The sequence below is a fragment of the Oncorhynchus nerka genome, linkage group LG3 (genome assembly GCF_034236695.1).
Source record: "Oncorhynchus nerka isolate Pitt River linkage group LG3, Oner_Uvic_2.0, whole genome shotgun sequence".
In the NCBI taxonomy this organism is placed as follows: domain Eukaryota; kingdom Metazoa; phylum Chordata; class Actinopteri; order Salmoniformes; family Salmonidae; genus Oncorhynchus; species Oncorhynchus nerka.
The window spans coordinates 41,102,048-41,130,044 of record NC_088398.1 but is presented as its reverse complement, the minus strand read 5'-3'; the positions used below and the strand labels follow the sequence as shown (position 1 = coordinate 41,130,044).

Below are 27,997 nucleotides of genomic sequence, written 5' to 3'. Positions count from 1 at the left end.
ATCAAATCAAGAGAGAGAGTTTTATTTGTAATGAAAAATATCAGTGATCATTTGCTGCTTTACACAATATTTCCTCATAGGATATGTAGAGTCATGGTACATTGTAGATTTGTAAATAAAAGCTACAAAAATAATTGCTGTAAGTAATATCATTGAGTTACACAATACATTATTTGAAACTTTACGATGATTTGGATATAAAGCGTGAATTATCCTAATATAGGTACCATTAACTTGCATTGGATTTGTGACACAAATGCTAAAAAGTTAGCATTTGAAACAGTGGCAAGGTAAACAAAACCAAATAATGGGTTGTTGTCATACCTGGTCCGTAAACTGCTTACAGGGTAAGAAAATCTTTAATAAATGATCCCCAAATAGCAGGAACAGCACCATTTAGTGGTCAGGATGTAGGACCCAACAACTTCAATGACTAATTCCTCTGAACAGGGGGAAAAAACATCACTCAATTCACTGAGAATACATTATATTGGATGAAGGAACAAAATTAATAGCCACATGTCCATATAACTTGTCGAACATAGAGAACTGACACTATATACTCCTTGTTGGGGTGGGATTGGCTTGTGTGTGTATGTGGTGGGGGGGGGGGTGGGGGGGGGTCCGTGGATGGCTATTGACCACTTCTTTTGATTCCTCATGTCTTAACCATTGTTATCAAAAGTTTGGTCCAAATCGGATGTTAGGTACTATAATTGTTGAATATTATATGAATCCTATAAATTAAAATGGCCAATTTTCGTGCAATAAATTAGCTTAATTTCTCAGAGATCAAATATTGTTCCAACAAAATAATGTTGCAGGAATGCTAACGTTAACAGAAACCATTTCAGAATAATCTGAGACGGTGGGTGTCAAAAACCTCTTACTTGGTCTTTTTGTAGGTGGAAGGACCCTGTAGCAACATTGCAGCAGTTTTTTCCCAATCAGTGCATGATCATTCTTGAATTCAGTCTTGGAACACATAAAAAAATACTATTTGTAAACCAACTTATAAATGGTAGAGAAAAAAAAGCACATTAAAACAGAAACAATAAATGTACATGCATTTGAATCCAACTTGATTGTCTGGGCTGACTGATGTTGATCTTATTCTCCAGTGAAGGTAGGGTTCGCCACGGTGGTGGTCGCGTTCATGAATAGTGGATTGTCTCCCTATTGAGAAAGATAGTAAATTACGTATGATGAAAAATCAGTAATTTATGGAACTCAGATATCTGGAGTGATAAATGCGGTGTCTTGTTTTAAATAGCTGCTGTCTTTGCCAGCCATACATTTATAGCAAATCACAACATTGGCATGGATTTCGACTTACGCACAGTTACTGATCAAATCTTGCAAAAGTGCTTTATAAACAAGTCTCCTCGGGTTCTGGAGACCACTGCTGTGCAGCTCTATCTATTCTCAAAAGGCCCGATCCCAATTAAGAATGTATGCCTTTCCTCCTACGCACTTCTCAGTATTTGGTATTCAGATTTACCGTATTTAGTCGAGTAACGCGCTCAGCAGGTGTGGCTACTTTGCGCACTCTGAAAACATTTAATTCAACCACTGAAACCATCCCGCTTGCAGCCAACATATTTCCTCGTGGAGTTTTCATTCAATGGGGTTTTCAGTACTTTTTTCTTAAGCCATCCCTTTAAATATGATGCACCTTTAATTAGAATTTTGTCGACAGACTCAATAGAATATATTGCGAGAACGGGTTCAGAATATAAGGGTCAATGAAAGAAAGCCATCTATGCATATTCGTCTCCGTTTCAGCACCAACTGGTGGATTAAAAAAAGACTGATCTTGTAGATTATTTAGGCATATTTTTGGGTTAGAAAAGTATGTATGAATCCTTGAAAAAAAACTTGGAGAGCATTTATGCACAAAATACTGTACAGAAAATACAGTGGTTTGATTTCTTCTGAAAGTTACCATATTCGAGTTCAATCCATTAAATATTGGAATGTGAAAAAAAGTACAATAGGGGTTGAACAATAATCCTATAAATCTACCCTAATTCTCACTGAGTTTCATAATAATTCAAATAGGTTACGTGTCCTAAATTATTACACAACGTTAGCCTAAAATGGTCCACTAATGCTAGCGACCCTCAAGAACAATTTACAAGGACATGAGAGGGGAAAGGAAGGTAAACGGAATGGAATGGAATGATGCAAAATTAAATGTATGTGGGTATTACTGACAGTGGCTACCGATAGTGGCTAATATTTAACATGGTACAAATTGTAAAATAAAATGGAGAAAGGCCTGGGCATATACGGGTGCACATTTAGTTTTTTGTCATAGCACTACACAGCTGATTCAAATAATCAAGTAATTACCAAGCATTGCACATTTTGGGGTCCCCACTACCGAGTTTGGAAACACTGGCATACATCAATTCGTCAGGTTCGACCCTACATAAGCTTAGCTTTGGAGACATAAGCTTAGCTTAGCTTAGGTCTCCAAATTTCATGCACACATATTATAAGGGTACACAAGCAGAATTCTGATCGGCACTGCTATTTATATCCCATTTCACTGTGCAGTACATGTCATGTTCATATGATTTTCAGTTTGCTTCCATATGGCTGGTTTCCCATTAGTGTCCAGGGATCATAAGGAAAAATCATCTAAAAAAAATTGCTATGCGTATTTACAATCCCCTTCTCCAAATGGATTACTAATTGACATAGCTCTTATCAATATACCTTACCAAGTTGTAGATTACAGTGCATGGAGAATTGTGCTATTTCTATCAGAAAAAAAATAAGTAAATGATTTTTCCATTTGGAACTGGTAGGTTCGCTAGATCTTATTCATGGTTTCCTTGCGCGTAAAGGTGGTAGAATTATTAGGGAACTAATTCAAGGTCACATATTCATTTATTCAAGCTCCACTTCAAACTAATAGTGGATGAATATAGTATGTTATTCTCATGCTTAAGTTCTTTGTCAGAATACGCATAGAGAGAAAAGCACATAAAAAGGGAATAATGAATCTGGGGCCAAAGTGATGATTTCTATGAAGTAGCAAATGTCACTCACCGGCGTCCACTTTCCTTTCTTCTGCTCATTCTCAAACCTGCGGAACTCCTTCACGTCTCTCATGTAGAGGATGGCTTTGATGATGAGCAGGATCACTAAGCCGATCAGGGCCACGCCCGCAATGGAGCCTCCAATGATGGCGTAGATGTTTGGCAACTCCGGACATTCTAAAACAATTATGACAGACATTAACAACCATACATTTTTAGGCAGTCCTGGAGGCTATAGCATGTTACGTTTACTGTGAAAAGATTTGGTAGCAAACATCTCTCGGACACTGTGATTCTGATGCTTTCAATGTGACTTGGAGGCTTTATCTTGATGCCCATCAAACAACGTGGTCAGTCAATTAAAACCCCAGCAAACATGATCTGTTTTCTGTGGGCTAGGAAGGTAACATGGGCATACTTTTTAGTTGCACAAGACATACGTCTCTTACCTCTGGTCTTTAGTATCTGGGCGGAGTAGTTGTCCTCTCCATCCAACTGTTTAATGATAAAGAACACCCGGCAGTTCTCCGTATCCCTCACGTCACAAGGCTTACCAGGTGGCAATGTCTCTACCATCTCAAGTTTATTAATACTCTTACAGGTCTGGGAGCAGTTCTTGCTGAACGGGCCTGTCTGAAAGCCCAGACACTCGATGCACTTCCTGAAAATAGAAGAATGAGGTAGAGAGTGGAAAACTTCCTTGCTCAACATTTTGTCTTCACCCTTTAAGGACTTCAACACATGCTTTGGTTCCAAAACCCCTCGCGTTGAGTAAGATGGCAACAAGCAGAAATGATTTTGCTACATTCTATTCTACCAGTCATATTTTACGGTCAATGGTAACCGTCTTTGTTTGTCCTATGGTTGTGGATGCAATTTAACATGTACACGATGGATCCAACAACATTACCTGAAGGGGCCAGTGAATACAGTGGTTGAGTGAGTGAAAAAGGTGGGCCCAGGCCGTCTTACCCCTTGGTTATACAGGGAGTCTGGCAGGCGGGACAGGTCAGACAGTAGGGCCGCTGGTAGCCCTCGGTACACTTGCACTGGTTACACTGGCATGTGCCCCTGCCGCTGCACACGCTCCCGCCTGGTGTGCGACACTGCTCGTCCGACTTCTTGCATTGGCAGGCGGTGCCTTCGTACTCGGGGTTGCATTCGCAAATTTTACAACGGCATTTCCCGTTCCCTTCAACACAGAGACGTGATTTGACGTCAGAATTGTTTTAATACTTCACGTGTGTACCCTCAGTCGTAATGAGACTGTCATTAACAGATGGCAGGTGTTCTTTCTATGGTTATACAGTACATGTACTGTATATATATTTCCATCTATATTTCCAATGTTTCTGTAAAAATCTATTAATCTATTTTTAAAAAATGTATTGATATTTTCATATATTCTATCAGACTGCACCTCCACACAGTTTGTTCTGAAACTTCTCGCAGCTCTCGTTTTCACACTCGCAGTGCGTGCCGTAGTAGGTGCTGCCGCCTTGTTGGGCATAGCACTGGCAAATGCCACACACACAGTCCCCTCGTCCTTCGCACTCCGTGCCGTTGTCCTTCCGGCATGCCGCCCTCAGAGAGCTCTCGTCCTTCTCCCCGATGGCGCACTCGCACTTCTGACCCACAAAGCCGGCATTGCAACTGCAAAGAGTTGGGAGGAAAAAGCCTACTGTACTGATTGCTTGTGAAGACTTTACATTTACCACCCCCCAAAATTGTGGCGTCTTTTTGTTCCCCCTGAGTACAGAGAATAGAAATACAGTATAGAAAATAGAATGAAATAGATGGTTCATAACAATCCATGTTTCTCAGTTTCTTTGTTTTTCAGGTGACTCAATGCACTTCTAGGGGGATGAAGGGGAGATCATGCATCATATATTGGATTCAATATTGACTATATCCACATAAGTTGGAATATATTGGGGAAACAAAAGCACATGCTATTTGTTGTATATCCCAGCCAATGCCCGCCTTACCTGCACATGCCACAGTTGACTTTGCCCTTCCTGTCGCAGTCCTTGTGATTCTCCTCCTTGGGGTCATCACATTCACACTCGCAGCGAGTCGACAAGCTCACCTTCAGCTTGTCTTTTATGCCCAATGGGCCAATCAGAAAAGACCTCTCCCTGTCTATACATTCATCTGCCGTCACTGTTACGTTGAAAGACACCTGAGAGGAAATCAGGAGACGCAATGAGTAAATTTGTGGTATGTGTTTGGATAATGTTTATTGCTATTTATTATAATTGAACTAAATGGATCTAAAAAATAGTGTATAAGAGTGTAAATAAATATTGTGTAAGATCATACAAAAGACTTTGCTGTGACTCTTATGTGGATGATGTTAAAAATATTTGTTGGTCTGATGTGATTAATAAGTAGCATCCAGATACTGCAATTGATGAATTTATGAAATTGCTTCTTCCAATTATTCATAAACATGCACCTGTTAAGAAACTGACTGTTGGAACTGTTAAGGCTCAATGGATTGATGAGGAATTGAAAAATTGTGTGGTTGAAAGAGATGGGGCAAAAGGAGTGGCTAATAAGTCTGGCTGCACATCTGACTGGCTGACTTACTGCAAATTGAGGAATATGTGAATAAACTCAACAAAAATAAGAAGAAACTGTATTATAAAGCCAAAATCAATGATATGAAGAATGATGGAAAAAAACTTTGAAATACTTTAAATTAAATTATGGGCAGAAAAACAAATTCAATTCCATCTTTCATCGAATCAGATGGCTTATTCACCAATTATTTCAACGATTACTTCATTACATGTAGCAAATTGTGCAAACTTAGGCAGGAAATGCCAACAACGAACAGTGAGCCATTGTATTCATGCATAAAAAAAGAAAGAAAAGCATCGCAACTATGAAAGAAAAGTATTGCAAGTTTCAATTTTGTAAAGTTAGTGTGGGAGAGGTGAAAAATTATTGTTATCGATCAACAATGACAAACCTCCTGGCATTGATAACTTAGATGGAAAGCTACGGAGGATGGTAGCTGACTCTATAGCCACTCATATCTGTCATATCATTCATCTGAGCCTACAGGAAAGTCTTTGTCCTCAGGCCTGGAGGGAAGCCAAAGTAATTTAGCTACCAAAGAGTCGTAAAGCGGCCTTTACTGGTTGAAACAGCAGACCTATCAGTTTGCCGCCAGCTCTGAGCAAACTGTTGGAAAGAATTGTGTTTGACCAAATACAATGCTATTTCTCTGTAAACAAATTAACAACAGACTTTCAGCATGCTTATAGTGAAGGGCATTCAACATGTACTGCACTGACACAAATGACTGATGATTGGTTGAAAGAAATTGACAATAAAATAGATTAGATATCCCTCTAGTGGTGTGGGGGCTGTGCTTTGGCAAAGTGGGTGGGGTTATATCCTTCCTGTTTGGCCCTGTCCGGGGGTGTCCTCGGATGGGGCCACAGTGTCTCCTGACCCCTCCTGTCTCAGCCTCCAGTATTTATGCTGCAGTAGTTTATGTGTCGGGGGGCTAGGGTCAGTTTGTTATATCTGGAGTACTTCTCCTGTCTTATTCGGTGTCCTGTGTGAATTTAAGTGTGCTCTCTCTAATTCTCTCTTTCTCTCTTTCTTTCTCTCTCTCGGAGGACCTGAGCCCTAGGACCATGCCTCAGGACTACCTGACATGATGACTCCTTGCTGTCCCCAGTCCACCTGGCCGTGCTGCTGTTCCAGTTTCAACTGTTCTGCCTTATTATTATTGGACCATGCTGGTCATTTATGAACATTTGAACATCTTGGCCATGTTCTGTTATAATCTCCACCCGGCACAGCCAGAAGAGGACTGGCCACCCCACATAGCCTGGTTCCTCTCTAGGTTTCTTCCTAGGTTTTGGCCTTTCTAGGGAGTTTTTCCTAGCCACCGTGTTTCTGTACAGCACTTTGAGATATCAGCTGATGTACGAAGGGCTATATAAATACATTTGATTTGATTGTGGGAGCTGTACTGTTAGATTTCAGTGCAGCCTTTGATAATATTGTTGTTGAAAAAACATACAGTACCAGTCAAAAGTTTGGACACACCTACTCATTCAAGGGTTTTTCTTTATTTTGACTATTTCTTTTTACATTGTAGAATAATAATGAAGGCATCAAAACTATGAAATAACACACACCGAATCATGTGGTAACCAAAAATGATAAATAAATCAAAATATATTTTATATATGAGATTCTTCAACCTTGGCCTTGATGACAGCTTTGCACACTCTTGGCATTCTCTCAACCAGCTTCATGAGGTAGTCACCTGGAATGAATTTCAAATAACAGGTGTGCCTTGTTAAATGTTAATTTCTTTCCTTCTTAATGCCTTTGAGCCAAACAATTGTGTTGTGACAAGGTAGTTGTGGTATACAGAATATCACCCTATTTGATAAAAGACCAAGTCCATATTATGGCAAGAAGAATATATTAAGCAAAGAGAAACAACAGTCCATCATTACTTCAGTCAATCCATAAAATATCCAGAACTTTGAAAGTTTCTTCAAGTGCAGTCGCAAAACCATCAAGCGCTATGATGAAACTGGCTCTCACGAGGACCGCCACAGGAAAGGCGGTCCCTCTGCTGCAGAGGACAAGTTCATTAGAGTTAGAAATTGGAGCCCAAATAAATGCTTCACAGAGTTCAAGTAACAGACACATCTCAACATCAACTATTCACAGGAGACTGTGTGAATCAGACCTTCATGGTCGAATTGCTTCAAAGAAATCACTACTAAAGGACACCAATAATAAGAAGAGACTTGCTTAGGCCAAGAAAAATGAGCAGTGGAAATCTGTCCTTTGTTCTGATGAGTTCAAATGTGAGATTTGTGGGTCCAACTGCCGTCTTTGTGAGACACAGCGTAGGTGAACGCATGATCTCCGCATGTGTGGTCCCACTATGAAGCATGGAGGAGAAGGTGTGATGGTGTGGGGGTGCTATACGGGTGACACTGTCTGTGATTTATTTAGTATTCAAGACAAACTTAACCAGCATGGCTACCACAGCATTCTGCAGCAATACGCCATCCCATCTGGTTTGCGCTGAGTGGGACTACTATATAATTTGTTTTTCAACACGACAAGGATCCAACACACTTCCAGGCTGTTTAAGGGCTATTTGACCAAGAAGGAGAGTTATGGAGTGCTGCATCAGATGACCTGGCCTCCACAATCATCCGACGTCAACCCAATTGCGATGGTTTGGGATGATTTGGACCGCACCGCAGATTGAAGGTAAAGCAGCCAACAAATGCTCAGCATATGTGGGAACTCCTTCAAGACCGTTGGAAAAGCATTCCAGGTGAAGCTGGTTAAGAGAATGCCAAGAGTGCGTAAAGCTGAATCAAGACAAAGGTTAGCTACTTTGAAGAATCTAAAATCTAAAATATATTTGGTTTGTTTAACACTTTTCTGGTCACTACATGATTCCATATGTGTTATTTCATAGTTGTGACATCTTCATTATTATTCTACAATGTATAAAATAGTAGAAATAAAGAAAAATCCTTCGATGAGTAGCTGTGTCTAAACTTTTGACTGGTACTTCATGTGTTATGGCTTTTTAACCTCTGCCATATTGTGGATTCAAAGCTATCTACAGTATCTAATAGAACTCAACGGGTTTTCTTTAATGGAATCTTCTCTAATGTCAAACATGTAAAGTGTGGTGTACCACAGGGCAGCTTTCTAGGCCCTCTACTCTTTTATGTGTTTACCAATGAACTGCCACATGCATTAAACAAAGCATGTGTGTCCATGTATGCTGAGGATTCAACCATAAACGCACCAGCAACCATAGATAATGAAGTCACCAGTAATAAACTGATCCTGAACATCTCTTAAACGAAGAGCATTGTTTTTGGTACAAATCATTCTCTAAGTTCTACACCTCACCTGAAACTGGTAATGAATGGGGTGGCTGTTGAACAAGTTGAGGAGACTAAATTACTTTGTGTTACCTTAGATTGTAATCTGTCATGGTCAAAACATAAAGATTCAGTGGTTGTAAAGATCTGGAGAGGTCTGTCAGTAATAAAGAGATGCTCTGATTTTTTTTACACTACACTCCAAAAAGCAAGTCCTGCAGTCTCTAGTTTTGTCTTATCTTGATTATTGTCCAGTCGCGTGGTCGAGTGCGGCAAGGAAAGACGTAGTTAAGCTGCAGCTGGCCCAGAACAGAGCGGCACGTCTTGCTTTTCATTGTAATCATAGGGCTGATATAATTACTATGCATACTGTACCAGTCTCTCTTCCCTATGAGTTGAGGAGAGACTGATTGCATCACTTCCTTTTTATAAGAAACATTAGTATGTTGAAAATCTATCTTTTGTTGCATAGTCAACTTACACACAGCTCTGACAAAAACACTTACTCCACAAGACATGCCACCAAGTGTCTTTTCACAGTCCCCAAATCCAGAATAAATTCAAGAAAGCGTACAGTGTTATATAGAGCTATTAGAATAACTTCCGGGTTGGAGCGAGCGGTCGCATCTGCACTCGGTCCGCAGGTAGTATTACATTTCATTATAGTACAACGGTTTGATTTGTCTAATCTTAGCTATTTTTCTTCTTAGCTAGCTACATAGCCGTCTTTGTATCATAGATAATTGATAATTGCGTAATTATCGTATTTCGTCGTCCTAACGCAGTCTACACCGCCCTGCAGCTAGCTAGCTAGCTAACGTCTACCGTTAGCTAGTCCACCGTCTACCGATTAGCAGCACAACTTACACTCAACTGAACGACTTGATTAGTGTAGTGTTAGCTAGCTACATAGTTGTCTTTGCTGTCTTCGTATCCAAGATAATTGTGTAGTTTAGAGTGTGTAGTTTTAGAGTGATTATCTTAATTTACCGAGGTTAGCTAGCCAGCTATTCGTCGTCCTTAACGTAACAGAACTTCCGCACTCAACAATCCGGTCGCATTTCGCTTCGCTCCACAGGTAGTATCACATTTTTCATTTCATTACAGTACAACGGCTTGATTTGTTTGATCGTAGCTAGCTACATAGCTAGCTACATAGCCGTCTTTGTATCAAAGATAATTGTGTAGTCTTGAGCGATTTCCTAGGTTAGCTAGCCAGCTATTGTCGTTCTTTTAACGCAACGTAACGTAAATCAACACTGCTAGCTAGCCAGCTAGCCCCGAATAGCAGCACAGTAGCACAGTAGAAACCATTACACTCAACGGAACGACTTGATTAGTGTAGTGTCAACAACGCAGACACTGCCAGCTAGCCTACATAGTCAACAACGCAGCCTCTGCCAGCTAGCCAACTTCAGCAGTACTGTATCATTTTAATCATTTTAGTCAATAAGATTCTTGCTACGTAAGCTTAACTTTCTGAACACTCGAGACGTGTAGTCCACTTGTCATTCCAATCTCCTTTGCATTAGCGTAGCCTCTTGTGTAGCCTGTCAACTATGTGTCTGTCTATCCCTGTTCTCTCCTCTCTGCACAGACCATACAAACACTCCACACCGCGTGGCCGCGGCCACCCTAATCTGGTGGTCCCAGCGTGCACGACCCACGTGGAGTTCCAGGTCTCCGGTAGCCTCTGGAACTGCCGATCTGCGGCCAACAAGGCAGAGTTCATCTCAGCCTATGCCGCCCTCCAGTCCCTCGACTTCTTGGCACTGACGGAAACATGGATCACCACAGACAACACTGCTACTCCTACTGCTCTCTCTTCGTCTGCCCACGTGTTCTCGCACACCCCGAGAGCTTCTGGTCAGCGGGGTGGTGGCACCGGGATCCTCATCTCTCCCAAGTGGTCATTCTCTCTTTCTCCCCTTACCCATCTGTCTATCGCCTCCTTTGAATTCCATGCTGTCACAGTTACCAGCCCTTTCAAGCTTAACATCCTTATCATTTATCGCCCTCCAGGTTCCCTCGGAGAGTTCATCAATGAGCTTGATGCCTTGATAAGCTCCTTTCCTGAGGACGGCTCACCTCTCACAGTTCTGGGCGACTTTAACCTCCCCACGTCTACCTTTGACTCATTCCTCTCTGCCTCCTTCTTTCCACTCCTCTCCTCTTTTGACCTCACCCTCTCACCTTCCCCCCTACTCACAAGGCAGGAAATACGCTCGACCTCATCTTTACTAGATGCTGCTCTTCCACTAACCTCATTGCAACTCCCTCCAAGTCTCCGACCACTATCTTGTATCCTTCTCCCTCTCGCTCTCATCCAACACTTCCCACACTGCCCCTACTCGGATGGTATCGCGCCGTCCCAACCTTCGCTCTCTCTCCCCCGCTACTCTCTCCTCTTCCATCCTATCATCTCTTCCCTCTGCTCAAACCTTCTCCAACCTATCTCCTGATTCTGCCTCCTCAACCCTCCTCTCCTCCCTTTCTGCATCCTTTGACTCTCTATGTCCCCTATCCTCCAGGCCGGCTCGGTCCTCCCCTCCCGCTCCGTGGCTCAACGACTCATTCCGAGCTCACAGAACAGGGCTCCGGGCAGCCGAGCGGAAATGGAGGAAAACTCGCCTCCCTGCGGACCTGACATCCTTTCACTCCCTCCTCTCTACATTTTCCTCTTCTCTCTCTGCTGCTAAAGCCACTTTCTACCACTCTAAATTCCAAGCATCTGCCTCTAACCCTAGGAAGCTCTTTGCAACCTTCTCCTCCCTCCTGAATCCTCCTCCCCCTCCCCCCTCCTCCCTCTCTGCAGATGACTTCGTCAACCATTTTGAAAAGAAGGTCGACGACATCCGATCCTCTTTTGCTAAGTCAAACGACACCGCTGGTTCTGCTCACACTGCCCTACCCTGTGCTCTGACCTCTTTCTCCCCCCTCTCTCCAGATGAAATCTCGCGTCTTGTGATGGCCGGCCGCCCAACAACCTGCCCGCTTGACCCTATCCCCTCCTCTCTTCTCCAGACCATTTCCGGAGACCTTCTCCCTTACCTCACCTCGCTCATCAACTCATCCCTGACCGCTGGCTACGTCCCTTCCGTCTTCAAGAGAGCGAGAGTTGCACCCCTTCTGAAAAAACCTACACTCGATCCCTCCGATGTCAACAACTACAGACCAGTATCCCTTCTTTCTTTTCTCTCCAAAACTCTTGAACGTGCCGTCCTTGGCCAGCTCTCCCGCTATCTCTCTCAGAATGACCTTCTTGATCCAAATCAGTCAGGTTTCAAGACTAGTCATTCAACTGAGACTGCTCTTCTCTGTATCACGGAGGCGCTCCGCACTGCTAAAGCTAACTCTCTCTCCTCTGCTCTCATCCTTCTAGACCTATCGGCTGCCTTCGATACTGTGAACCATCAGATCCTCCTCTCCACCCTCTCCGAGTTGGGCATCTCCGGCGCGGCCCACGCTTGGACTGCGTCCTACCTGACAGGTCGCTCCTACCAGGTGGCGTGGCGAGAATCCGTCTCCACACCACGTGCTCTCACCACTGGTGTCCCCCAGGGCTCTGTTCTAGGCCCTCTCCTATTCTCGCTATACACCAAGTCACTTGGCTCTGTCATAACCTCACATGGTCTCTCCTATCATTGCTATGCAGACGACACACAATTAATCTTCTCCTTTCCCCCTTCTGATGATCAGGTGGCGAATCGCATCTCTGCATGTCTGGCAGACATATCAGTGTGGATGACGGATCACCACCTCAAGCTGAACCTCGGCAAGACGGAGCTGCTCTTCCTCCCGGGAAGGACTGCCCGTTCCATGATCTCGCCATCACGGTTGACAACTCCATTGTGTCCTCCTCCCAGAGCGCTAAGAACCTTGGCGTGATCCTGGACAACACCCTGTCGTTCTCAACTAACATCAAGGCGGTGGCCCGTTCCTGTAGGTTCATGCTCTACAACATCCGCAGAGTACGACCCTGCCTCACACAGGAAGCGGCGCAGGTCCTAATCCAGGCACTCGTCATCTCCCGTCTGGATTACTGCAACTCGCTGTTGGCTGGGCTCCCTGCCTGTGCCATTAAACCCCTACAACTCATCCAGAACGCCGCAGCCCGTCTGGTGTTCAACCTTCCCAAGTTCTCTCACGTCACCCCGCTCCTCCGCTCTCTCCACTGGCTTCCAGTTGAAGCTCGCATCCGCTACAAGACCATGGTGCTTGCCTACGGAGCTGTGAGGGGAACGGCACCTCAGTACCTCCAGGCTCTGATCAGGCCCTACACCCAAACAAGGGCACTGCGTTCATCCACCTCTGGCCTGCTCGCCTCCCTACCACTGAGGAAGTACAGTTCCCGCTCAGCCCAGTCAAAACTGTTCGCTGCTCTGGCCCCCCAATGGTGGAACAAACTCCCTCACGACGCCAGGACAGCGGAGTCAATCACCACCTTCCGGAGACACCTGAAACCCCACCTCTTTAAGGAATACCTAGGATAGGATAAAGTAATCCCTCTCACCCCCCCCTTAAAAGATTTAGATGCACTACTGTTCCACTGGATGTCATAAGGTGAATGCACCAATTTGTAAGTCGCTCTGGATAAGAGCGTCTGCTAAATGACTTAAATGTAAATGTAAAATGTAAATTATTGCATGGAACTCCGTTCCACCTCAGATTGCTCAAATGAACAGCAAACCTGGTTTCAAAAAACAGATAACGCAACACCTCACGGCACAACGCCTCTCCCCTATTTGACCTAGATAGTTTGTGTGTGTATTGATATGTAGGCTACATATGCTTTAATTTTTTTTTATGTAGTTCTGTCCTTGAGCTGTTCTTGTCTATTAATGTTCTGTATTATGTCATGTTTCATGTTTTGTGTGGAACCCAGGAAGAGTAGCTGCTGCTTTTGCAACAGCTAATGGGGATCCTAATAAAATTCCAAATACCAAATTATAACACTTTATAATAAATGTCACTAATTAGCCATTATATTAATTATATTGCTTATAATTACTATAAATGTACATAAGTGTTTACAAAAAAATGAAATACATATTACAATAGTTGATTAATACTTCAGTTATTATCAAGTGTTACCATATAATTATTTGGTATGTGATAGTCTTTTACTTCTGAGTTCTTACCAATTCTCCTACTTTGACGTTATCACAGACCCCCTTGTCCCCTGCGGGTCCCCCTCCAGGGCAGAGTGGAGTGTAAGTGACTCTCACATTGTCAGGGAGAGCATCATGAGTCACTGTCACTTTGGAGGAGAGCCTCTGTGTCAGGCACAAAACAGTCTCAGAGTTGACACCAATGCAAAATCACCAGAAATAAAACATCCCAAGCAAATCCAAACTGACACATTATTCCTAGAGATACTAGAGGTTTATGATAAAAATCAAGCAAGGTTCTACACATTAAACACATAATTATTGGAGTACCGTCTTTTTTTAAAGAGATTCGTTAAATTAATAAGAAAAGATTGTAAATATCTGAATAAGAATATTGTAAATGTCTTACATTGTAGGCAGCTTGGATCAATTCAACAACATTTTTGGAGTCCTCTGACAGTACTCCCACCTCAGACTTGGGGATCATTCTACTGAGTTCCTGGAAGATAGTTAGGTGAGACAACAACACATCACAATCGAATCAAGTACATTTCCCCTCAACAGAGTATTTTTTGTTGGGGGGGGGGTCAGGTGTACTGTGAGAGTTATTTAGGATACTCTTCATTATTATGTGGCAGTATTAATACGTTACTGCATTACATATGTTGGCGTTTATAACAGTAGAAAAACTGAGGAAGAAAAAAAGAAAGAATGATCGAAATAAAGAGAGTCCACTTACCCTGTATACATTCTCCATGTTCTTTGTCACAGCAAAGATTGGCTGAATGTTGTTCTTCTCTAACTGTGAAGCCACTTGACCAACAGATGGGTAGTCCTACATACAGAGACACTTAACTTGTACAACCTCAAGAATGTAATTGTTTAGGGCCAAAAGGGTTGAAATATACAGGCTTTATTTCAGTCCAGTCATGCTGTTGCATTCATTACATATTTTTCATATTCTCTTATGGTATTTTTCATATCCAGTACAGTATTTCAAAGTCTTGTTGAGGACCAATCATATTGATCTGAATGTGTCCCATGTCACCATCACATACCATGTCATTGCTCTTAGTGTACAGCTGCTTGTCCACGTAACATCTCTCGTCGTTGGGCTCCAGTATGCCAGCCAGCTTGCCATCCCCTGCCATGTGGAAGCCATCGTCGGTGGTCAGGACGATTAGCCGAGTGCTGCTATTCCTCCAGCCAATCCTGTCCTGTGGAAAACAATTGGAGGCTTCATGTAAAATGGATGGAAAAGATGCGAAAAAGTCTACATCCCACATTGGAGTTTTTTTTGAGTCACACTCACAGAGGAAGTGTGAGTCACTTTCTCTACTGTTCCCGCATGCAAGCCTCATGCAGTGCTATACTGAGCCTATCATGTGTGAGGGAGTGTTGTGTCTGAAGACAAAAAAAGAGATGGGTGTTTCAGAAGTGAACTACTTCCCCATCTACCTATCTATCTACAGTATGTACAGTGGGGCAAAAAAGTATTTAGTCAGCCACCAATTGTGCAAGTTCTCCCACTTCAAAAGATGAGAGAGGCCTGTAATTTTCATCATAGGTACACTTCAACTATGACAGACAAAATTAGAAAAAAAATCCAGAAAATCACATTGTAGGATTTTTAATGAATTTATTTGCAAATTATGGTGGAAAATAAGTATTTGGTCACCTACAAACAAGCAAGATTTCTGGCTCTCACAGACCTGTAACTTCTTCTTTAAGAGGCTCCTCTGTCCTCCACTCGTTACCTGTATTAATGGCACCTGTTTGAAGTTGTTATCAGTATAAAAGACACCTGTCCACAACCTCAAACAGTCACACTCCAAACTCCACTATGGCCAAGACCAAAGAGCTGTCAAAGGACACCAGAAACAAAATTGTAGACTTGCACCAGGCTGGGAAGACTGAATCTGCAATAGGTAAGCAGCTTGGTTTGAAGAAATCAACTGTGGGAGCAATTATTAGGAAATGGAAGACATACAAGACCACTGATAATCTCCCTCGATCTGGGGCTCCACGCAAGATCTCACCCCGTGGGGTCAAAATGATCACAAGAACGGTGAGCAAAAATCCCAGAACCACACGGCGGGACCTAGTGAATGACCTGCAGAGAGCTGGGACCAAAGTAACAAAGCCTACCATCAGTAACACACTACGCCGCCAGGGACTCAAATCCTGCAGTGCCAGACATGACCCCTTGCTTAAGCCAGTACATGTCCAGGCCCGTCTGAAGTTTGCTAGAGAGCATTTGGATGATCCAGAAGAAGATTGGGAGAATGTCATATGGTCAGATGAAACCAAAATAGAACTTTTGGGTAAAAACTCAACTCGTCGTGTTTGGAGGACAAAGAATGCTGAGTTGCATCCAAAGAACACCATACCTACTGTGAAGTATGGGGGTGGAAACATCATGCATTGGGACTGTTTTTCTACAAAGGAACCAGGAATACTGATCCATGTAAAGGAAAGAATGAAGAAGAAGAAGAATTCCATCAGCAAAGGCATTGAAGATAAAACGTGGCTGGGTCTTTCAGCATGACAATGATCCCAAACACACCGCCCGGGCAACGAAGGAGTGGCTTTTGTAAGAAGCATTTCAAGGTCCTGGAGTGGCCTAGCCAGTCTCCAGATCTCAACACCATAGAAAATCTTTGGAGGGAGTTGAAAGTCTGTGTTGCCCAGCAACAGCCCCAAAACATCACTGCTCTAGAGGAGATCTGCATGGAGGAATGGGCCAAAATACCAGCAACAGTGTGTGAAAACCTTGTGAAGACTTACAGAAAATGTTTGACCTCTGTCATTGCCAACAAAGGGTATATAACAGAGTATTGAGATAAACTTTTGTTATTGACCAAATTGACCAAATACTTATTTTCCACCATAATAAAAATCCTACAATGTGATTTTCTGGATTTTTTTTCTCATTTTGTCTGTCATAGTTGAAGTGTACCTATGATGAAAATTACAGGCCTCTCTCATCTTTTTAAGTGGGAGAACTTGCACAATTGGTGGCTGACTAAATACTTTTTTGCCCCACTGTACTTATCTATTATACACAATGCTGCTTTGACAATAGATTAACCAAACATTATATTGATGTTCAATATCAGTATGTTGATAGAACGTTGGATCAACCAATTTTGCCCTGTGGGATTAGACTACTCTTACCCCACATACTGCAGCCTGCATGATGGCGTCCAGCGTCCCTTCAGGGGAGTCCAAGTTCCCAGAGATGCGCTGCTTGTCTACCTCCCTATTAAAGTCAGCTTTGTTCTCTGTCATGCTAAGAACATGCCTGTAGCCAAAGGCAGGTTGACAGAACAGCTCCTTTTCTTCACATGGCTTCTTCAGCTTCTCTGGGTTGGTGTTAGTGAAAGGCAGGACAGTCTTGTCTACGAAAGAGCCGAAGCCTGCAGCAAAAGATAAAGGTGATAAAAAATATGATTCATGGACACTCATAGATAGACGAGGAATTGAGGCTGAGACAGACCTTGGTTTAAATACTATTTGAAATAATTTGAAATACTTTAGCTCGGCTGTTGGAATGGAATTAATAGACACGTCCCAAAAGGGTAAATCCCACCAACCTGGCACCCCAAGGTATGCTAAACCAAATGCAAATAGAAGAGTCAAATGATATTTGATGATATCACCTATTCGGCCTTGTTTTGTGATTCCTTGCAGTGCTTTAAAGAGCTCGTTTCCCAGAGTCTTGATGCTCCTCAGATCGTCCTCCATGGAGTAGGAGAGATCCATCAGGTAGTAGAGATCAACAGGATAGCCCTCCACTCTCCGAAAATCCAGCTTGAACGTCCGAGGCAGCCCTGAACAAAGCAAAATCGAGGTGAAAACTGAAATCTCAAGCACATAAAAATATGTCAAGTCAAAAGCACATGACGATAATGTGATATGATGAAATTTAGGGTATTTATTTGCTATTTTAAGATCATCTCATTCTGTTTGATTACTTAGGGCTACTTTTAATATGTTCCAGCCATAGAGTTGGACAGAGGGCATAAAGCCAAGGTTGGTTGTTTACTGCCACATGCAGTTATGGGATGATTGCTGAGGAATTTAATTAATTGGCAGATCCCTGGTGGTGACCTGGATGTAATTCTGTGATCCTTCCTTAACCCATAGGAAGTCCCACACAGTTGACACCTTCAAAATGCTGAAAGTCTATAATGGCGCAGCCCATGCTAAAACAGGCTTTTAGTCCTTCATCCAATTACATGATTTTATCCATTTTCAAAACATGGCAGTCATCTTAGAACCCAGTTTGGGCGGTAGCAATGTTAGTGGCCGAAGAAGAAGAAAAAAACGAAGAAGAAGAAAAACCCAATTTGGCCATTTTGAGAACACCCACCTGGTCTGAGCTTCAGATTGACCTCCTGAGGACGCAGCTGGATGGGTTCGTCCTTGACAAATGCATTGGTGGACAGGGCGGTGTTCTTAGTCACAGTAAGGGTATTCATGGGGGATATGATGTCGTTTCCCATGCAGCCCCTCTCTTCTAGCTGAGCCCGGGTGTCACAGCGAGCTGCTTCTTGCTCACCTGGCTTGGTGAAGTTCTGGGAATGGGACAAACATAAACTCTGGATTTAAAATAAGTGTGTTTGGATTCATTTTGAATGGTTAGGGCCCTTAGGTATGTCAACCACGTCTGTAGACGCTCTATCAGACTATCAACAAACTATCCTGTAACTCAAAATGATACTTTTTCTTCAGTTGCCCATTCTCTGTAAACGTTGTTACAGTTGACTGCCCTTGTGCACAGTTACACATTTAGATGTAAAATGACTATTATTCAAATGATGGAAATAGAATGAGGTCTTCACAAGCGTATGCTAGCACACCAACCCACATACTGTGGCTTAACACCTTCATGCATATTCTCAGCTCTGTTTGCATACACTGCTTTACATAGACAGCCAAATGCATAGTGCTAGCACCAAGCAGCGGTGTAAGGTAATTAAGTAAAAATACTTTAAAGTATCAATATTTGGTGGCTTCTGTACTTAACTATTCATATTTTTGACAACGTTTGCTTTTGTTCACTACATTCCTAAAGAAAATATTGTACTTTTTACTCCATACATTTTCCCTGACACCCAAAAGTACTCATTGCATTTTAAATGCTTAGAAGGATAAGAAAATGGTCCAATTCACACACTTATCAAGAGAACATCTCGAGTCACCCTTACTGCCTCCTATCTGGCGGACTCACTAAAAACACATTTGTAAATGATGTCTGAGTGCCGGTATACTTAACATAAGGAATTTGAAATAATTTATACTTTTACTTTTGATACTTAAGTATATTTTACCAAATACATGCACTTTTTATACTTAAGTATATTTTAAACAAAATACCAAAATACTTTTACTCAAGTAATATTTTACTGGGTGACTTTCACTTTTACTTGAGTCATTTTCTATTAAGGTAATGTATCTTTACTTTTACTCAAGTATGACAATCGGGTACTTTCTCCACCCCTGACACCTAGTCTACCCACACAGCTTTTATACATACATGTGAACTCACAAAGGTGTTAGCATTTGGGCCCACACCTGACTCTCGTTAATTTACTTCTCTAGTTTTAGCACTAGTATCACACATATTTGTGCTCCTCACCAGTTGTTTACACCACGTGCAGTACGCTCCTGATCTGATGCAGTCGCTGCAGGAGTTGATCACCGTTTTGGAACATACTTCCACTTCCTGGGAGAGAACTAGGGTAAACAAACAAACAAACAAACAAAGAAACAAACAACACACACACACACACACACACACACACACACACACACACACACACACACACACACACACACACACACACACACACACACACACAAAGGATGACTCTCATTATGTAATTGTGAGACTTTTCAATATCAAGAGGGGATTTGATGACTGTAAAAACTTACCTCCTCTGCCCATCAGCAGGAGTAGGAGAGACACACACTTATACATTCCCTGGTGACAGAAAGAGGGAACAGCCGTCAGTCCATTGACCTTGACCACGTCGAAGACTATTAAAGGCACACCTTTTAGATATCCAGCGATATATATCTTTTACCATTCAAGTACCAGTAAAAGATGCATGCGCTGTAGATGAACACTTTAAGAGCTCTTACACCACTACAATTTGATGCACATTATATGGCCACTGTACAACGCTCTGTCTGAGCAAAAACAATCTGGGTGGACGTGTTCAACCCTCTCACTTTTAAGGGCAGTTGAACAAAATAAAAACTGAGATGGATCCATTAGAAGTTCAGAGTTAAAGAAATGAAGAAAAAAAGAGAACGTCAACAATGGCTACCACAGTATTGCCAGGCCTGGAAACTTTCCCAAACATTCACACCCACAGTGCTTGTTGTTAATGTACAGTATCTTCAAAACAAAACTCCTTGCAGCCAAGATCATAATAAATTGTTCCAAGTAAATGTTTGCTGTGCAAACTTCAAAAAGAGGAAATGTAAAATACATCCACAGGGAAAAGCACACGCAGGATATCAAAGTTAATATGCTTAATATTTTCATTTCTTTAGAGCTAGCACAAAAACGGGTGTCTAGAATTAAAATCATATTTCAAACACTAAAAGTTGGACTTAAGTAACTCTAAATATATGGCTCTGGCATTTATTAGCACTGGTCATAATGATTATGTGCTCGTTCTGTTTGTGGTAACGGAGGCTACTATTGCCGTAGTTACTTGTTTTTGTGGACTCACGGCTTCACACCATTACAGCGTTGAAGTAAACAGGCCATACATGGTTTTACACTGTGTTTTCTGAATTCATTACTTTAAATATCAATTTTTCTTACATGACACTTAATCTTTTCTCATAGAGGAATCTATAGTTCCACTTTCGGACATTGGGCTGCCATAATGGAAATTAGTGGGCAACACAGACAAAGAGGGGTTTGCATACGGACCTCCATGAACTAAAACCACACATACTGAAGACAAATCCACTAATATGAATGGAGAGGCTAAAGGAGATAAAATGATCGTTCCAAAGCATAGCTGCTGTTACAGCCTGAATGTACAATGGATTCAACTCTGGACTCACTCTGTTTGCAATAATAGTGTTTAACGTGATTTTAGAATAACTACCTCATCTCTGTAACCCACACATTCAATTACATGTAAGGTCTCTCAGTTGAACAGTGAATTTCAAAAACAAATTCAACCACGACGACCAGAGAGGTTTTCCAATGCCTCACAAAGAAAGGCAACTATTGGTAAATGGGTAAAAAAACAGACATTGAATATCCGTTTGAGTATGGTAAAGTTATTAATGACACTTTTGCTTGTGTATCAACACCCTTAGCCACTACAAATATGTAGGTGTCCTTCGTAACTCAGTGGCCAGAGAGGAAGGAAACCACTCAGGGATTTCAACATGAGGCCATTGGCGACATTAAAACAGTTACAGAGTTAAATGGCTGTGATAGGAGAAAACTGAGGATGGCTCAACAACATTGAAGTTACTCCAAAATACTAACCTAATTGACAGAGTGAAAAGAAGGAAGCATGCACAGAATACAAATATTCAAAAACATGCAACAAGACACTAAAGTAATACTGCCAAAAATGTGGCAGAGCAATTAACACTTTGTATTCAGGAACAAAAAGTTGTTTGAGGCAAATCCAAAAGAACACATTACTGAGTACCACGCTCCATATTTTCAAGCATAGTGGTGGCTGCATCATGTTATGGGTATATGTGTAATCATTAAGGACTGGGGAATATTTCAGGGAAAATAAATTATGGAATGGAGCTAAGCACATGCAAAATCCTAGAGAAAACCTGGTTCAGTCTGCTTTCCACTAGATACTGGGAGATGAATTCATCTTTCAGAAGGACAATAACCTAAAATACAAGGCCACATCTACACTGGAGTTATTTACCAAGAAGACAGTGAATCTTCCTGAATGCCGAGTTACAGTTTTGACTTAAATGTACTTGAAAATCCATAGTAAGACCTGGAAATGGTTGTCTAGCAATGGTCAACAACCAATTTGACAGAGCTTGAATAATTTAAAAAAGAATAATGAGCAAATGTTGCACAAATCCAGGTATGGGAGGCTCTTAGAGACTTACCCAGAAAGACTCCCAGCTGTAATCACTGTCAAAGGTGCTTCTACAAAGTATTTACTCAGGGGTGTGAATACTTAAGCAATTTAGCATTTTTGTAATTCAATTTTCAATACATTTGCAAACAATTCTAGAAACATGTTTTCACTTTGTCATTATAAGGTATTGTGTGTAGGTAGGTGGGAAAAAATATATTTAATACATTTTGAATTCAGGCTGTAACACAACAAGATCTGGACTAAGTCAAGGGGATGAATACTTTCTGAAGGCACTGTAAATTATGAATTACTATTATTTATCCTGGTGGGTATCTAAGAACAAAAAAACAATACAAATAAAACACCCAGTGAGGTATAGCTAACATGTTGTGTATTGGAGGACAATCAGTCATACAATACATATGAATCTACATAGACTTATAGTGGCTTGCGAAAGTATTCATCCCCCTTGGCATTTTTGCTATTTGGTTGCCTTACAACCTGGAATTAAAATGGATTTTTGGGGGGTCTGTATCATTTGATTTACACATGCCTACCACTTTGAAGATGCAAGATTCCTGTGAAACAAACAAGAAATAAGACAAAAAAAATACTGAAAACTTGAGCGTGCATAACTATTCACCCCCCCCCCCCCCCCAAGTCAATATTTTGTAGAGCCACCTTTTGCAGCAAATACAGCTGTAAGTCCCTTGGGGTATGTCTCTATAAGCTTGGCACATCGAGCCACTGGGATTTTTGCCCATTCTTCAAGGCAAAACAGCTCCAGCTCCTTCAAGTTGGATGGGTTCCGCTGATGTACAGCAATCTCTAAGTCATACCACAGATTCTCAATTGGATTGAGGTCCGGGCTTTGACTAGGCCATTCCAAGACATTTAAATGTTTCCCCTTAAACCACTCTAGTGTTGCTTTAGCAGTATGCTTAGGGTCATTGTCCTGCTGGAAGGTGATTTTTTATTTTATTTCACCTTTATTTAACCAGGTAGGCCAGTTGAGAACAAGTTCTAATTTACAACTGCGACCTGGCCAAGATAAAGCAAAGCAGTGCGACACAAACAACAACACAGAGTTACACATGGAATAAACAATCATACAGTCAATAACACAACAGAAATATCTATATACAGTGTGTGCAAATGAGGTAAGATAAGGGAGGTAAGGCAATAAACAGGCCATAGTGGCGAAATTTAGCAATTAAACACTGGAGTGATAGATGCAAAGAAGATGAATGTGCAATGGGCTATTTACAGATATTGGTTCCTAACTACCCTGAAAAGTTACACATCGCGGGAGCTATTCTATGCCAATGCAGTACACCACAGGATGTTTTTGTGCTGGTCAAGGGAAGTCAGGTCTGGAGTGAACCAAGGGCTATATCTGTTCCGGGTTCTAATTTTTTGAATGGGGCATGCTTATTTAAGATGGCGAGGGAAGCACTTTTAAAGAATAACTAGGCATCCTCTACTGATGGAATGATGTCAATATCCTTCCGGGACTCCCGGGCCAGGTCAATTATAAAGGCCTGCTCACTGAAGTGTTTTAGGGAGCGTTTGACAGTGATGAGGGGTGGTCGTTTGACCGCTGACCCATTACGGACGCAGGCAATGAGGTAGTGATCGCTGAGATCCTGGTTGAAGACAGCAGAGGTGTATTTGGAGGGCAGGTTGGTTAGGATGATATCTATGAGGGTGCCCGTGTTTACGGATTTGGGGGTGTACCTGGTAGGTTCATTGATAATTTGTGTGAGACTGAGGGCATCTAGCTTAGATTATAGGATGGCCGGGGTGTTAAGCATGTTCCAGTTTAGGTCACCTAACAGTACGAGCTCTGACGATAGATGGGGGGCAATCAATTAACATATGGTGTCCAGGGCACAGCTGGGGGCAGAGGGTGGTCTTTAGCAAGCAGCAACGGTGGGAGACTTGTTTCTGGAAAGGTGGATTTTTTAAAGTAGAAGCTCAAATTGTTTGGGCACAGACCTGGATAGTATGACAGAACTCTGCAGGCTATCTCTGCAGTAGATTGAAACTCCATCCCAGTCTCAAATCTCTGAAAGACTGAAACAGGTTTCCCTCAAGAATTTCTCCGTATTTAGCACCATCCTTCAATTCTGATCAGTGTCCCAGTCCCTGCCGATGAAAAACATCCCCACAGCATGATGCTGCCACCACCATGCTTCACTGTGGGGATGAGAGGGGATGAGAGGTTTTGGGTGTTGGCTTTGCACCAGACATAGCGTTTTTCTTGATGGCCAAAAAGCTCAATTTTAGTCTCATCTGACCAGAGTACCTTCTTCCATATCCTTTTTTTCTGCCCACTCTTTCGTAAAGCCCAGCTCTGTGGAGTGTACGGCTTAAAGTGGTCCTGTGGACAGATACTTCAATCTCCGCTGTGAAGCTTTGCAGCTCCTTCAGGGTTATCTTTGGTCTCTTTGTTGCCTCTCTGATTAATGGCCTTCTTGCCTGGTCCGTGAGTTTTGGTCGGCGGCCCTCTCGTGCCATATTCTTTCAATTTTTTTTTATTTTACCCCTTTTTCTCCCCAATTTCGTGGAATCCAATTGTTTAGTAGCTACTATCTTGTCTCATAGCTACAACTCCCATACGGGCTCGGGAGAGATGAAGGTTGAAAGTCATGCGTCCTCCGATACACAACCCAAGCTTCTTAACACAGTGCCATCCAACCCGGAAGCCAGCCGCACCAATGTGTCGGAGGAAACAACATGCACCTGGCAACCTTGGTTGGCGCACATTGCGCCCGGCCCGCCACAGGAGTCACTGGTGCGCGATGAGACAAGGCCAAACTCTCCGTAACCCAGACGACGCTATGCCAATTGTGCGTCGCCCCACGGACCTCCCAGTCGCGGCCGGTTACGACAGAGCCTGGGCGCGAACCCAGAGTCTATGGTGGTACAGCTGGCGCTGCAGTACAGCGCCCTTAACCACTGCGCCACCCGGGAGGCTCCCTTTCTTTCCATTTTTTAATAATGGAGTTAATTGTGCTTTGTATATCCAAATTGGATGTTGGGTACTACATGTATTGAATGTTATCTGAATCCTATAAATGAAAATGGCTAATTTGGCTAATTTTCTCATTTTGCTTCTGGGTTATATTTGCTTATTAAATTAGCTTAATTTCTCAGAGATCAAATTATATTTCAACAAAATAATGTTTCAGGAATGCTAATCATATATGTTACTAACTACAGAAATGATTTTAGAACAATCTGAGACGGTGGGTGTTGAAATCCTCTTTCCTTTGCTTTTTAAGTTGGAACGACCCATACTCTTGTGAAATATCTCACTTCTCAAATGGTTAACTAGCAGTACTTAAGCAATTCACTCCTCTCCTTATAAGGCATGAGCAATCATGATCTTTTCTTGCCTCTCTATCCTTTAGTATGTGGTGAGCAATCCGCCACAAATATGTGTCAACTAAATGGGTTAAAATTAGAAACATTAAATGCTCCACTTTAGGCTATAGAGAAACGGCTGTGAGCTTTCGTTTGTGATAATATTGGATAGCTACTGTCATTTTATGATATTTTACATTATTTCTAGTTCATCGAGTCTTTTTATCATTGCTTAGGAGTTTTTTCTGTTCCTCCAAACATGACATTAGAGTTACAATGTTAGTTCCTCTTGCAAATCTTTATTTGTATATGTATTGATAAATCAACGAAATTATCTCATATGACAGTTAAACATTGGGTCAACGTTAGCTGTAAATAGGTCTTTCTAAAAAAAATAATGGGCCAAAGTGTGACATTGGCATAAACATTTCAAAATGGTTTGAAACGGAAAAAAAATCAAATGATTACCTGTTTTTATAATGATAAAGTGACCATAAACCAGGTTCCCATTTTAATAGAAGGATTTGTATGGAAAGCCAAGTTGAAGCCAGCATTACCTGTTGTCGTCCTCATAATAACCGCACGACACCCTTCAATTGAAGTGACGGGAAACAAATGAAAGTGGCCACATCTCTCACAAAAAACGGATCAAAAAGGAAATCTTGGCTAATTATGAGGGAGCGGGAGCTAATAAATTGGCTGCAACTTTTCAAGCACCAAATTGAGGAAATGTCTGGTTTACAAGGTAGGCCTATTCCAGTACTTACATTTCTGAGCTCCAAATTCAAGTTAAAGTAGGCTTCTTCAAGCCCCTTGTACTGTTTAAAATTGCAGGTGTAACATGGAAAAATAAATATATTTGTCATGTTATTTCATTACCAGATCATATTGCGAATTAGCCCTCTAGGCTATGTATTTTGTTGTCATTATATCCAGAATAATTAATAGGAATCGCGTTGGGTGTTGCACAATAGTTTATCCTACACAATTGTGTACAGTTGACTCAGTGTCCAATCAGAGGCATAAAAAACACATGAAAACAACAGCTGTTTGTCACTTGACTGTCATTTGGGAAATTCCTTCATATTAGATGATGATATGTGAAAATATCCAGGCGTAACAAATCAGCTAGACACCAAATGCGCATTCAATACGTATTAGGCATAATTATTGAAGAACCACGTTAATAGTATGGATGTACGTTTGAAGTATCTTTCATTTAGAGGCATTTGATTTTGCAATTGCATTTATTATTTTGAATTAGTGTGCCTTTGAAAACTGTTTTCACCCTGTAATATAAGAAGACACCAAATGTTACATAGTTACACTGCATTCCTGAGATCGCTATACCAAAAACATCTAGATCCATGATTATTACATGGTTCAAGTTCAATGTCTAATTTAACTGATTAATGGTTAATATATGATATAAGGACAACTTACAATGCAAGGACAGAAACGGAATACAAAGGGAAGGAAAGGAAGCCCTGCTAAGGTACACAATAGTAGACTTTGGTAGACAGAAGGTGCTCTTTGACAAAGGCCATGCCGCTGAAACACGTCAGACTTTTAACAATTTGATTCCATTGAACATGCCATACAAATAAAGGCATTTTAATTAATTATATGAAGAGTGCCTTGGTCCTCCTCTCTTTTTGAAGACAGAAAAGTAATGTTTATGTCACACGATTTTGGACAAATCCATCACGTCACCAACCATGATAATCAACTCGTGAATTTGATTGAATATAGCTATGATTCCCCCCTATATCTCAATGTAATGACATTTAAAAAAATTGGCAGATTTTATAGAAAGAACCAAATATGTGCTGTAGTATATAGAATAATCACATGGCTCAAGTGTGATGGTTATCTCTTTTACACCCCACAGAGCTTGCTTCCTCTCCAGATGTCTTCCTATAGTAGGTTCCTGTCTTTCTAGGGAGTTTTTTCTAGCCACAGTGTGTCTACATCTGCATTGTTTGCTGTTTGGAGTTTTAGGCTGGGTTTCTGTAAAGCACTTTGTAACATCTGCTGAGGTCAAAAGGACTTTAAAAATACATTTGATTGATATATTTTAAATAAATCCTTATAGTCAGGTAATCGTAAATCCTGAACCTAAATCTTTGATCTGATATGCCACAAAATTATTTTTTTACTTTGATCAACTCTACTTCAACACATTAAAAACTATTATCTGTATGCTTTTCCTAAAGATAGAATTTCCCAGTAGTTACATTTTGTAATCAGTTATTAATTAGGCTTAATAAAAAGGTTATTGTGTCCAGTAACACAATAACCTTTTCTCGTAGTCCATGAATCAACAAACATACATCTCAAATACAGCAGTAAGGATGCTACTCACAAAGGTCAAGGTGCTGCAGCTCCTACGTAACCCTCAACTCACTGTCATGGGTGTGTTCTCTATGCAGCTGACTGACTGCTTGAGGTGAATGTCAGTTAGCTTGTGA

The 27,997-nt window shown here is 41.6% G+C and overlaps 1 protein-coding gene across 1 annotated transcript; it reads right to left on the bottom strand.

The window, feature by feature from the left end:
* Positions 1-6: 6 nt before the first annotated feature.
* On the bottom strand, positions 7-27,993 carry LOC115107880 (integrin beta-2-like). The gene is made up of 16 exons (XM_029631611.2): positions 27,892-27,993; positions 19,999-20,047; positions 19,703-19,800; positions 18,434-18,638; positions 17,721-17,891; positions 17,236-17,477; positions 15,117-15,275; positions 14,798-14,893; positions 14,468-14,557; positions 14,089-14,223; positions 5,039-5,232; positions 4,471-4,703; positions 4,023-4,242; positions 3,500-3,711; positions 3,061-3,227; positions 7-1,176 (listed from the first exon to the last, which is right to left on the bottom strand). Exons 2-16 carry the CDS (start codon positions 20,042-20,044, stop codon positions 1,111-1,113), a joined length of 2,334 nt encoding a protein of 777 aa, XP_029487471.2. The 5' UTR covers positions 20,045-20,047; positions 27,892-27,993; the 3' UTR covers positions 7-1,110.
* Positions 27,994-27,997: the final 4 nt, after the last annotated feature.